We start from the raw sequence: 13,680 nt of genomic DNA, 5'->3' as shown, positions 1-13,680 counted from the left end.
GCATGAAGCCAATGAGCCCCATGTAGCTGCTTCTGCCCCAGGGCAGGGAGGTGGTCGTGATGAGTTTTTAAGGTCCCTTCTGGCCCTGTTTTCCCTGATTTTGTGATCCAGAAACAGCTTTGCTGAAATAGAGCTTGTCTTTCCTGCTCAGCAGAGCTTTCTGGACGATGGCTTTCCTTATGCCTGGGTTCCCCATGTGCTGGTGCTGGGATGACCTGATGTCCCCTCATCCTGCCATGGTTTTTTTTCAGAGGCTGTTGGAGCATATGTAGTTTAAGCCCAAGAAGGCAGCACAGATGTGCATGACAAAGACTAACCTGATGCAGACCTGGAAGTAACAGAGTGCCTTAAAATTGCACCTACATGAAGATGGGGCTGCAAACCTTGCCTTTTCACTTGAGCATTGACATTAAAGAGATCTGAGGGAAGGAAGGAAGAATTTGAAGCCTTTTTTTTCCTTCTACTTTGTGATGTGCCCCTCCTCTTCTAATGAAGTGTTTGGGAATGCTTTGGAGGCCACTTCTGCATAGCTGTTGCCACACCTGTTGGGAAGGGGAAATTCCTCCCAGTCTGCCCTGGTGGAGCTGCCTGGGGGAGCACTGCTGCTGGAATGTTTTATTGACAAAGCTGGCAAAAAGCCTCCTTTCCATGAAAATTGAATTATTTGTTTGTTCACTTCTGAGTTTAGTCTCTGGGGGCCAAACCTGCAGCTGTGGTAAATTAGCCCAACTCCAGAAGTGCCCTGTATATTTAGAGATGTAATTTCCCCGTATCTGTCTAAGTCTATAGGTCTTCCTTGCTGACCTGGTTTGAGCATTATTTCAGCTCTGTCCCTCTAGCCTCTAAGTTCTGGGGACTGGAGGATGTGCTGGGTTATCAGTGAGAGGGGACATTATGTCCACTGCCTTCTCTTGCAGAAGGTTAACAGGAACAAATCTTTGCACAAAAGCTCAGGGGATGGATCCTGGGGGAAGTTTTGGCTTTTACGTGTAGTTTACAGGATGCAGTAGGTGTCAAGAATGGCTTTGACCACCTCGGAGTTGAGGTGCAGGTGTATTGTGACTCTTTCAGTCTTACTGCTGGTCCTGCTATGGAACCAAAATTATTTCTCCTTGTGAAACACTGTCTTGTGAAGATTGCAGTGAAGATAGCAAGCTAGAAAAAGAAAATAAATTGCATACTTCTGATGTTTTAGCATTTATCATCAATTGCATGTTAGAAGTCACTGGTTTTCAGGGCAGGACTCTGCCTGGTTTTGGAGAGGGGTCAAAAATTGAGATTTCCAGGGGTTGGGAGTGCATGGTGTTTCTCTGAGCATTGTAATAACGCACATGTGTACTTGCAGGAACTGGAGGCTGTAAGATCTCCAGACTGTGTGTGGTAAAAGAAAATTAGTTATACTCGCCTCACGATTAATAACTATCATTTATCTAGCATCATGGGTGTGTGTACCACCATCAAAGTAAAGAGCTGAGGTCGCTGCCCCAGGGAGATGGTGTGCTTAAAGCCATAAATTCCTCCAATTCACCCTCCTTTCCCTGGTTCATGGCAGTTTGCAGTGTGTTTCAAAGTATTTGGGATTGGGTACCTGCCTGGGTGTGTGCAATAAAACAAAGCTTCAGAAAGATGACATGCGATGTCAAGAGAAGGGGGTGGGAGAGGAGCTGGGGGGAGGTGGGAAACAGACTGCGTGCGTCTGTGTACACACACCAAGTGCTCACGAAAGGAGGAGAAACACTCCCCAGGCAGGAACAGAGGGCTGGGACGCAGAGCTGGGCTCCCACCCAGCTGTGCTGGCAGCCGGGCAGGACGCGGTGCTCCGCCGCACTCTGCGGGGACAGGACGGCTCCCAGTGCTCACCTTCTGCTCTTTCCCTGCACAGGGGCAGATCGAGGTCGAAAGTGAGACCGTCTTCAAGTTGGCAGCCCTGGTCCTGCAGGTAAGCTGCTCTTTGCGTGTCGGTGTGCGGTGCTGGTCTGATATGTGGCAGCCCCTCGACCTGTTAGCTCAGCTGCGTACTGCCTTTCCGGATTCGTTTTCCTTTATTTTCCTCTGCTCTATAAGGACAAAGCCATGTAGCATTCATTGTTTGTAGTCTCTGTACTTAGTATTTTTCTTATAGGCTAGTGGGAGAAATAGGCATCTGAACGATTTTAGCTTGGAGGAGAGAAAAAGAAAGGAAAAGCTCACCAAGGGAAGTAATTTATTTGAGCAGATTTACTTCCAATTTATCACTTAATCTTCTAATTTAAATATATGCTGAAGATCTGTGAAGAAAGAGTGCAATAGTGCAGCTAAAGTTTGCTGTCCTATGTCTGGTGAAGTTTTCAGAGCATATGTTTTATACCTTTGTTATTTTAAATTATATTAATTTTTTTCTCCCCTTCATTGTGCTTTCCTCAGATTTAATTACCACTTTGTGATATAAATGTCAACCTTTAAAATGTAAATCCTCCCTGCTCCCCCTTCCACCCCCATTGTCTCTGATAACACGCTCAGCAAAGCTCATCTGCTTGAGCTGCTTCCAAGAGCACAATTCCTCTAAAAAGTCTGACCTGCTCCTAGAGCTGACCTTCAGCTAGGTTTGGACAACCAGAGAGAAAACCGTATTTCACCTCTTGGGCAGTAGAGGTGACATTGAATGTGGATCGTGAAATCCATCCCCCTTCTAGAAGCATGTTTAATTACAGAGGAGGTGGATAATCTACAGCTGGAAGCATAAAGGGCCAAGCTCTGTTCCTGAGTGCATGCAGGCAGCCTCTGGACTCTGTGTGAATGTGCCTGAGGTCGGGATCCAGCCAAAAAGCTGTGGGAGTGGGGAAGTGAACAATGCTGGGAAAATAGAGGAGTTTTGAAGAGATCATGTTTTAATTCTGTCACTGTTTTTCAATTGTAGGAAGCTAAAGGGGACTATTCCAGGTAATAACATTTTCCTTTCTAATACTAACGGGCTTGATGGATGTGTTTTGGTTGGTTTGCATTGTGTTTCAAACAATCAGAAGTGAGGAGTAAAGTCCAACTGAGAGCAGCAGCTGAAGAAAGCAAAATGCACCGCTAGGCTGGATAAAATCTGACTGCAGGGTGAGTCCTTTGGTGAACAGGCTCAGAATCAAAACAGCTTTCCAGGCCAATCCCCTCTTTGCTCCCCTCCCATTGCGTGCATGCCTGAGTGGGACAGGGAGTGAGCTGTTGCCCCTTGATCCCAGCCAGCCCGTGCCTGGTGCTGCAGACCGTGCCCACCCACAGCACGTGTGGGGGACACGGAGCTGCCAGCTGCCCACCCAAAATCAATGAGCCTCTTTCTTCTGCAGCTGCCCCCAGGCTTCCCCCTGCCTGCACCTGACCCGACACTTGTGCTGAACTGCGTGCGAGCGGTCGCTGTGCTGGGGCTGCACATGCAGAGAGTGCTTGCCCTTGGAAATTGCTTTCTGCCTGGTCACCCCCGTGCACTGGTTCAAATAGCAGCACTGGGGGCATTGGGGGGTAGCTGGGATTGCACTCAGAGCTGTTGGAGTCTGGAGAAAAGACCTTCAATTAGGAACAGCTTGCTGAGCAAATAGAAATTCAAAAGGTCAGCGTTGGTCGTGTTAATGTTTTACATCTACTGAGTTTCCATACAGTAGGACATTATGCTCCTGCTGCAGCAGCTTTCCTGCTGCAACAGATGTTTTTGGAGAATGCCCAGTGAGGGGCTACCTGCTAAATGCAGTATGAGTTGTGCCTGATGCTGAAACCCACAGCACAGGCATCCTTTGCTCTGTCAGTGCCAGCTCTGTTCTGACCTCTTCCCCTGGTGCCCGTCCCTCTTGTATGGAAGGGATGTGCTTTGTGAAGCCCATCACAGTTCTCTCTGCTTTTTGTTGGTGTGCTGTCATGCCTGCAAAGAGGAAGAGATGCTCTTGTGACTAAGACCAGCTGGATGGGCTGCCTGTGCAGATTTTTCTGTTCCTATTCACACTGCAGACCTGCTTTGTGACCCATAGGATATTGCTTATAGCCACAGTGTGCTGCCCTTCACCGCAGAAAGGCTGCTCATCTTGCCTAATTTCCTGCAGCTTCCCTCAATGCAGGAACAGATAACCAGGGAACTCACATCACCACAGCTCACTTGACTAGAAGCAACTTGCTGAGCTGCAGCCCTGGTGGCATGGGCTCTCTCAGCCTGGGAGAAGCACACAGGAAAAGAGGTTTAAGATTAAAAACTGCCTTTGTAGTTAAAACCTCCCTTGCGTGGCTTGAACTTAGCTCTGACTCCTTATCGTTTGCAATAAATAGGGTTGTAAGTATTGCTTCACAAGCTCAGGAACTGTATACGTGGTTATTTCACATGCCTCATCAGACAGGTCAGAAGGCGTGGATCACCTGTGGTTACCTTACAAAGTATTTAAAGAACATAGAAGTTGAGAGGTGCGCTATGAGATCGATATCCTTTTCCAAATGCAGCTCTTCTTAACAGTTGCCTTTTGCAGAAGGTCGTAAGCTGCAGCAATTGCTTTTGTTGTATTAAAAAAAAAAAGTTACACTTCTGTATCTGTCCCACGCAGCAGAAGTGAAGGAATTTGATTTTGTGTGGCATGAGTGTCATTTGGACCACCAATGATAAAGCACTGGCTTCCTTACTGGTGTGTGTTCTGAAGATGCTGTGTGGCTGTGTCCCAGCAAACCCCCTGGCAGTCCTGGGAACACCTTCTCTCTGCACATTGAGGCCTCCTCCCTCTGTAGTGCCTTGGGTTGATGTGCTCACTGTTGCCTATCGTTTGGCAATTCCATTTTGAATCACTTTCTGGAATGCAGCTCTTGCACCATTTACCGTGCTTACGTGAGAATGGCATGATTAATTTTTTTTTTTTTAATATATAGGATTAGTGCTGAATTGCCTCAAGTCTTGGAGATTACCTCTCTGTCAGTTAAAGGTGGGCCAGTCTGGACAGCGCTGGTGATCTCTGCCTGCCTTGTGTGGAGCTTTTGTTGAGGGCACATCACTCTTGCTGGCTCCAGGTGGGAATATTCAGGCCAGTACCAGGGCACCATAAACTCCCACAGCTCTGCAGTAACCCCTTCTTCAGATAAGACCTTGCAGGAACAGTGTGGTAATCTGCCCTTGTCCTGTGCTGAGTGGGTGAGCACATTCCTTGGAAATCTGTTCATTTTCAGCAAGCAAACTTGACATGTGGGCACTTGGAGACACTAACATCTGCTGGTTTCCATGGAGGTCACCCAGCAGCACTGACAGCATGTAGCATGAGGATCCCAGGGCTCAGTCCTTGCAGGTGATACGCAGTGGGTCTTTCTGGGACAGGAGCACATACTCTGCCTTTGAATGACACAAGGCATGCCAGTCCCATATATCTCCAGCACATCTTCTGGGCTCTGGTTTCTCCAAGGCAGCCTAAAATTACTGGCAAAGATGATCGCTTCCCACAAGTACGTGGGGCAGCTTGCCATGTGCCCAGTTCCTGTTTACTGAATTAGTGATCCTGGCCACAGCCATTAGTTAGCCCATGTAGGTGGCAAAGAAGCAGATGTGCCTGAGCTGTTCCTATGTGCAGGGCAGCCTTGGGGTTTCTCCTAGAGGTCTGCAGCTGTGCTGCCAGCAGCAAGGCCGAGTTGTTGCATACTGGTGTCCCTCTGCTTTCCTGTAGGATGGCTTGGTATGCTTTGCTTGAGAGGAGGGAAGTGGTGCTTGCTCCTGTTCATCGCTCATGACTGATCTAGGACTCTTTGGCCGTTTGCTTCTCTGTTTGAAGTTAATCCCACCTGCCTTCTCCAGCTCCTGTATTGAGAACCTGAAGCAAAGTAAATGTTGTGAATGTTAGCATTGATTTGAAGCTCTGTGTTCCTTAAATGCAGACGTACTCTTGCATGACCAACGGGACCAGGCTGTGGGCAGCCTGATTGAGCTGTAGGGTCCCTGCTCCTTGTATGGGAGTTGGACCAGGTGGCCTTTAAGAGTTCTTTTCAACTCAAATAGTGCTCTGATTTTTATGAAAAAGCTGCCAAAAAAAAAAAACCAACCTTGAAACTTTAAACTTTGTGCAAAGATTTTTCATAGAATTAGATCTAAGTTGCAGCCTCTGACATGGCTGAATTTTGGAGAGGGAAAACAAAATGCTGCGTGCTGTTTATTTTAGGAATTTCATATAGATTGTAAGAGACTTAAGCAGAGCAGTTATCAGATCAGGCTGCTGACTATTTGCCATGTAAATACACAGTATATGAAGTCTTGTCTCTGAGAAATAAATGGTTCACTTGTGCTTAGTTTACCGACTAAGCATCTGCCCTCAGAAGTAGTAATAGAATACTGTATTTATTCTTCTCTAACTTAATAATAGAGTTTATAACCAATGTTACTGACAATCCTAAAAATGCTTCACTGCTATTCCAGTATTTGGGGAAGGTAGGAGTGGAAGCCTATTAACACCAGATCAAAATAAATGAAGAAAGTAGCTTTTAAACAAAGTTTTCCTGATAATCTTGAGCTGCATTTTCCACAGGAACGCTTCCAGGCCCAAAACCCAGCCCTGCTCCCTGGAGGTTAACGAAGTGCTGGAGGAGGGCTTCCAATTTTCTTTAAATAGCTGACACGTTCGGTTTTGATTCTGGCCTGTGGGCTGCAAAGATAACTCTGGACTGGTATAACATAACACAGACTAAATAATGAATTCCTGATAGCTGACATGTGTGAGACACTGGGGTTTATCAGTACGTGGGTGATAAATGCAGCCTGCAACAGGAAGAGGTTTGTATGAGAGATAGGCTCCCACGCTGCAGCTACAGGGGAGCTCCCACATTTACGAACTTCATTAAAGAACAGAGTTAAGTGCTTAGTCTAGTTGCAGAAAACTGGTATCAACAATTTGCTCCTAATTAAGTGTGTGCTCCCTCTTAGATTTTGGATAGTGCTTGCTTGGGAGGATGGCCATTCTGCTAGACAAACAGGGGAATGTTGGTGGGAAAGAGAGTGGGAATGATGGCATGGGCAGAGCTGCCTGGGTGAAGCTACCAGTGCTGTGACAGTGTGGCACCTGCTAGCTGCAGAGCAGCCAGGCTCCAGGAGAGGACACGCTGAGGGCTGCTGGTGCCAGCTCACCCAGCCTGTTTTCAGAAACCTTACCACATTCACATGGCCAAAGCTCCAGGTGTGGCCTGGACTTGGGTCAAAGCAAAGTGCTGATTTGGAGCACATCCCCCAGTTGTCCCTACTTGCCTGTTTGCATCCTGGAGAGGTCTGAGAGGGCTCATATGGATCCACTTGGTGCTTAGCCCAGGGAGGGGCCCTGGTGTTGATGTCAGCACAGTGACAGAGAGCTGAACACTGTCTGTACACCTCTGTCAGCCTGGAGGTTGTCCTTCCCAGCAGGGTTATGGGCTGTACTGGTGGGTGCATACACAAGCTGGCAGGATTCACACTCTCAAGGTGATCTGGTGCCTGTCATAGACACCAATTCAGTTTAGTTTGGGATTTTCTTTTTAATGGAAGTGCATATTTTAAATGCCTGTGTTGGTATTGTCAGAGGCTTCCTCCAGCACAGCCCACCTTTCCCAGTCATTGAGTATGTGCAGCTGGGAAATCAGTGCTGAGTGTTCTGCTCTTGAGCAGGCACTCGCTTTGCTCCACAGCTTCTTGTTTGCTGAGTGAGTCACTGTGTATTTTGCCTTTTGGCTGCAACTTCACCCTCTGTGCACTTCTCCTTTAAATACCTCACTGGGCATTTGCTTGTGAACCATTAACTCTATTTTGGTTATTTCAGCAACAGGTTTCTCCTACTGTAGATGCATAAAGTTCAGGGCAGACCAAAGCTTATGCCATCTCTACAATGACATCACTTTAGTTTTATTATTATTATTTAATAATAAATAATATTATTAATAATAAAAGTTCTTTATTTAATAGGATACTTGGGGGAAAAAAAAAGAAATTAAGGGCTCCTGAGGAATTAATATAGTGTGCTTATTATGCAGCCGATGAACTGGCATGAATTAGGTGCGGAAACGCAGTGTTAAAAACTAGATATAGGAAAAGAAGAGAATGCTTTGAGCAGTTTGATCTCTTGGAGTTTGCTGCTTGTATGTGGCAGCATAGCTCTAATAGTTACGCAAATGGCAAATAACGTATCTTCATCTTTTATGTACACGATATCAGTACAATTTCTGAAGAGGCAGCAAAAATCATTGTGGTTTTATTCATATGTAAGTCTCCCTAAACAGCCCTTTCTTTTTTCTCCCTTTTTCATGTAAGGCAGTTCTAGCCCTTGTCTGGGCTCTGCTCTGACTCTGAACAAAAAGAGGGAGAGAACATTCTCATCTGCTTTTCCTCTCTCGTGATGGTTGGGATCTATCCAGTAGTGCATGTTCTGTGCCTAGAGGAAATGAGACGTCAGCTTTTCAGCTTCAGCCTCCTGCTTTTGCAGACTTGTCAGGCTTTCATTGTTACGTGGGTACTTTATTTTTCTTGTGGTAGCCTGTATCTCTGTATCAGCAGGCAGAGCAGTGATAACAAGCTGTAAGCTTTGCTGCAGCACTCAGACATGCTAAAAAGCCGTGGCTAATATGGCTAGTCTGACTGTTGTGTGAACAGGAAAAGAGAGCGTGAGCATTAGAAATAACAGCCAGTCATGAGGGAGAGCTGTGGATCCTTCAAGAGTCACAGCAGCAGTGAATAGTGATATTTTGCTTTCCAGTGAGTTCCAGCTCAAGTAGAGCCATCCTGCTGTGTCTGATCTGACAGAAAACCTACACACATGCACTGCCAGTGCAGCTGAGCAGCAGCGTACGTGTGGATATGGGACAGGCCAATGGCAGTCAACATCACAGGGCTCAAACACCAAAGGACTTGATCTTCAAAACCAAGGAACTGGTCCCTGCAAAAGGGAAATATAAGTGGGTGCTTTATCAGCCAAAGGAAATCTAGGAACTCATTTGCCTGGTCTCTGTCTTCACAGAGAGAGGTGCACACGTGTAACTGATGGAAAAGATTTTGCTTTTCTATAGTGTTCCTGCTCCACCTTTCAGAAGTCAGCAAGTAGGGTGAACAAACACCCTGCAATGAACGGGTGCTGCTTTTTCAGAGGGTCAAACAGGGCTCAGGAAGCTGAGAAGTTAGCCTGAAACCTGGAGCTGGAGGTCAGACACTAGAGGTGAAACTGCTCTTGCAGTACAACATGGAAATCCCTGGGCCAGAAGCGTGGCTGCGGCACAGATGCACAGTAAGCCTCAAGCATTTGCCTGGCATTGAGAAAGCCATCTGCACTCTTTATCGTGTTCCTTTTCATGTCTGAGGCTTGGAAGGCTCTTATAAATGCTCCTTTAAATACCTTCCTGAGCACGCAGTTCTTATCTGGTATCCAAGTGAACTGCAGCCCTGCCCAGCAGAGCTCCCCGCTGGCCAGGGGAAGCTGGGCTCTGGCTGCCCCTGCAGATGGGAGCCCTGTGTGCACAGGCGTTCCGGGTCCTGGTTGTCCTTCAATGGAAAAATAACTTCCTTGAGTGTGCCAGCAGACCATAAACTGAAAGGCTGGGAAATGATGGGAAACGTCTGGCATTTGTCACAAAGGAGGATTTGTCAGGGAGTGCTTTTCAAAATCCTGCTGTCAAGATCCTGCTGCTCTGACATACTCAAAAGCTGCTAAATCAGTCGTCTCTCCCCTTACCTTTCCTGCTCTGTCTTCCCCCCTTTTTTTCTCTTGCACTTTTAACCCTGCTCATTTATTTTTTCTTCCCTTCTTGATGTGCTGCTTCTTCTCACACCTGTTCCTTGTGAAGTACCTTGGGCCTGCTTCCACTGGAGCATGCAAGGCATCCTGCTCTGCCATTCTGTTGGCTTTAAAACACAACAAAAACCTACAGAAAATGCACCTGCTGCCAAAGCAGTCCCCCAGCCATGTGGTGGTGGTGGCAGCCCACGTTTCTGCCTCTCATCTAAGGTCATATGGAGGGGAGCAACTTGGAGACCTTGGTGATAGCACCTTGAGTCTGGCTGCTGTAGGACCAGGCAGTAGTGTGGGCTGTTCTTTGTATACTTAAAGTATTTATCGGCTTATGTGTCTAGCTTTAAACATCTTGAACAGAGTAAGAAGGAAACTCTTCACTCGCATGTGATTCTGAAAAGTGGCTGCTGATATTTGGTGTCTGTGACATGCTTTTCAGGTTGGCTCATGAAGATGGTCAATGATTCCTATAAACAGGGCCAGTCTAAATTCTACCTACAGTGTAGCCAAAATCCACTACTAGATTGAGCCAAATGTGAAATAACAGCCCAGGAATAACTTGCTCATGATCACACAGAAATAGAAAAGCAAGTATTTATGTGAGGATAAGAGGTTTCAATAACAGACGAATATTGCTATACAATGAACTTTCCCCAGTGATAAATCCCTACCCTGTAAAGTGTTGTCAGTGCAGTTCAGTAGACTCACACCTGCTCTTGCTTTAGTCAGTGAAGAAGTTGTGTGAAGTCCTGTCCTTATCAAGGTATTAATGTTTACAAAGTAGAAGTGGGTTGATAAACCTTTATGCTATAGCCTGACAGTAATGCTTTTGCTGCTGTGGGTGTGTCTATTGCTCTTCACGTTTTATGCTAATCTCATTAACCACATCTTGTTACATCTACATCTATTACCTTGAATTACTGCATTAGCAACGGGCGTCAGCAGTTTGTGAGAGCAGGGACAGGGGAAAGCCTGTGCAGCCATTAACGAAGGGTCCTAGTTAATATAGATCTGTGCGTCCTTGCCTGGCAGGGAGTGTTGTATCATGCGATTACAAGCTGTGAAGATGCACTTTCAGGGAGCATAAATGTCATTTTGAATTTTCAGTTATGTGCTTTCGGCAGAGCATGCCCCAGTAGAGTCAAGTGGTTCCTTAGGTTTCTGGTGAGCTTTTAGAAGGATGCCTAAAATTTCACGGGAAGGCTAGTAGGCTTTAGAAAGCACGTAGCATTTAACAGTGTAGCTGGTTTTCTGCTAGAGATTGTTTGGATCTGGTAATTTGTATGTGGTTAAACATTGTGACTGGCTATTCCAGAGATAAGCTGCCCTTCAGTCTCTGTAGAGCTGGCATGGATGAGCAGCAAATTAGAATGGTAGAATCATAGAATCACCAAGGTTGGAAAAGACCTACAAGATAATCCCGTCCAACCTATCTCCAATAATTCTCACCTAACTATGTTCCTCAACATCTCTACATAGAGAATATTATGAATGAGAGGCAAGGATCAGTGTGAGGAGGTTCTGACATCGATTTTCAAGATCAGTCCAAGTTCTGCTCAATACCTGCTGGTAGAGCGTGGAAAGGAATGGGTCCGTTGGCTTGTTTTCTTTCATTCTTTTTCATAGTGGAAAAGATACTTCAGATAAGTGTTCTCCTAGATTCCAGTCCAGAGAAATAAACAAATCTTCTGCCAAAAATGTTCAGCCCCGTTGACTTTGGGCTGTTCATGTGTTGGACTCATGCCATGACCCACCAGCCGAGAAGCCCCTTTGTGGCAGAGGTCAGATGAAATGCAAATAGGCTTTGTGGGTCCTGACAGCCAGGCCTGCTGCCCTGAGGAGAGCTGCCACCTTTCCCCAGCAGCACGGTCTGTCTGGTTGGATGGTGGGTTCAGTAGGACATCTGGAGCCTGGGGTGTCTGCTCAGTGATTTCTGGGTCATTTGGTGGTTGCGTTGAAACTAAACAGGAACAGGTAATAATTCAACCTGTCGCTCCTATCTGCAGTTGTCACCTCTGGAGAATGGCTGGGTCCAAGAGGGCTTGGGAAAGTGATCCTAAGGGTCAAGGGGAGACGTGCTTGGTCTCCTCTCTGCAGATGGGAGTGATAATGAACTCTCTTGAAGGAAGGAAGATATCTGTTTGAGGCTTTTATTATCTGTGAAGCTGTGAATCATCCCCTACGCTAATCCTTGGATGTGCAGTCAGCAGATCTGTGCTGCTGAGTGCCAGTCTGCTTTGAAGGCATTCAGCACAGAAGGACCTGTGCCTTGTTCTCCAGATCTTTCACATTTTTTTCTAGGACTGTTTCATGTTTAATCTTACAGTTATGTTTCTCATAGACTTTTGGGCCTTATAAAGCCGTTTTGATAGGGAGCATAGATCTACAAGATCAACCAGATAGAAGACTCTGTCCCTTTAGGAAGGGAAGTCCCAAGGGCCAACACTGCCTCCTAAAAGGAGTGCATTCTCCAATATTATGAGAAACTGGATGGATTCAAAGAAGAATGAAGAAGTTTTAGCCTCACTGTCACAACTCCCTAGACAGTCCTGCTAACGAGCTGCCCCAGGGCCCGGGTTCTGGGCTGATGCTGGAGGGATGGAGCCCACCTTGCATCACATAAGTGGTGGCAGCCCCTTTGTCATTGTATGTCCCAACATATGGGACATGATGTGGCATTTTTGTGCATGGTGGAACGCAGCTGCCAGATCTGGTGACATTTCTGCTGAGCCTGTGACAAGGATGTTGTTAATGCCCAGCATCACTTTCATTGGCACTTCAGCCATTGTTTCGTTGTTTGCTGGCAGTGAAGTTTCTGAAGTGATTTTGGCCTGCTATTAAATCTCTGCTTATGAATATTGGAGGTTGAAAATCAATATTTAGAAGAACGGTCCTTTTGTTTGGTAAAAATGAGCTATTTTGTTATTGCTTCATTCTGAAACCTTCTCCTGCTTCACTTTTTCCCTACCAGCCCTGACTGTCAATGCAGCCATTGCAATTATGAGTCAGGCTTTAAAATAGCAGGAAATCTTTATTTTAATAATAAATTAGCCTGAGTCTACGCCTTAAGTTGGAAGAGGCCTCAAGAGCCCAGCCTCCTGCTCTGAGAAGGTCAGCTATAAGATCAGAATAATTTGCTTAGGACTTTGTGGGGTCTTTTTTCCTCATTTTGGGGTAGGTTATTGTCATGGCTTTGATTTCTGAGGCCTCAGGAGGGTGTGGTCTGTCTAAACTTTCATCTGTCCCTACAGAACCCTGGTAATCTGCAAGCTGGAACATCGTATAGCATTTTGCTCCCATCAGCAGGCTTTTAAAGGGCAAACAAAACCCCTCTGCTTGTGTGAGCATTGGCTGTATAAGTGCTGAGAGAAGAGATCCTGATTTTCTACCCAGATGTCCCTGTTCGTGGCAGTTGGGTGCTGGCCAGCTTGCAAAGAAAAGTGCATATTCCTGGCTTTGCTGGCTGCAAAGCTCAGTAACAACAGCTCCTGCGTGCTAATTGACCCCTTCTTGGCAACTTCATCAAAGACGCTGCAGAATAATGAGGCCCTTGATTGAACTGTTTCCTCCCCAGAGGTGGTCCCTCTTAGAGTTGAGGCACATTGTCAGGGCTGGGGAAGAAGCTTGGGGGCAATTAGCCAAAGAACTTTCACTTACTGCACCTTCTGTGTGACATCTGCTGTGAGACTGGAGGTGGGAGTGGTTTGCTGCACCTCCATCTCCTCCTCCATCCCATAGAGCTGCTCACAGGTGCTCGTAAGGAAGGAAAGAGGGGGTGACACAGCTCAGAGAAAATCTGCAATGCTGTAGTCTGGTGGATACAGCTCTCAAGTGGGGAACCACCTTCAAGAAGCAGAGGCAGGTGATGCAGATGAACTTGACTGGTGCATTCTTTTCTCAGAGGAGTCGTGTTCATGCTTGTCTGTGCTGCTGCAAAGGCATGCAGAAATCCTGCAGAAATGAGGCGTGCAAC

The 13,680-nt window shown here is 46.4% G+C and overlaps 1 protein-coding gene across 2 annotated transcripts in view; it reads left to right on the top strand.

Moving 5' to 3' along the window:
- Positions 1-13,680, top strand: part of FRMD4B (FERM domain containing 4B) — a 64,200-nt gene that overhangs the window by 24,894 nt on the left and 25,626 nt on the right. Inside the window, exons 6-7 of one of the 2 annotated variants that reach the window (XM_065749836.1) lie at positions 1,883-1,939; positions 2,897-2,919. In XM_065749836.1, coding sequence (XP_065605908.1) covers positions 1,883-1,939; positions 2,897-2,919 — 80 coding nt within the window. The remainder of the gene's footprint in view (positions 1-1,882; positions 1,940-2,896; positions 2,920-13,680) is intronic. The other variant, XM_065749835.1, reaches the window with a different exon arrangement.

Source organism: Cyrtonyx montezumae, unplaced genomic scaffold (assembly GCF_038088225.1).
Source record: "Cyrtonyx montezumae isolate F1298 unplaced genomic scaffold, pur_monq_1.0 scaffold_6, whole genome shotgun sequence".
NCBI classification, from domain to species: Eukaryota; Metazoa; Chordata; class Aves; order Galliformes; family Odontophoridae; genus Cyrtonyx; species Cyrtonyx montezumae.
Note: the sequence above shows the minus strand (reverse complement) of the source record. Positions and strands in the feature narration are given on the sequence as shown.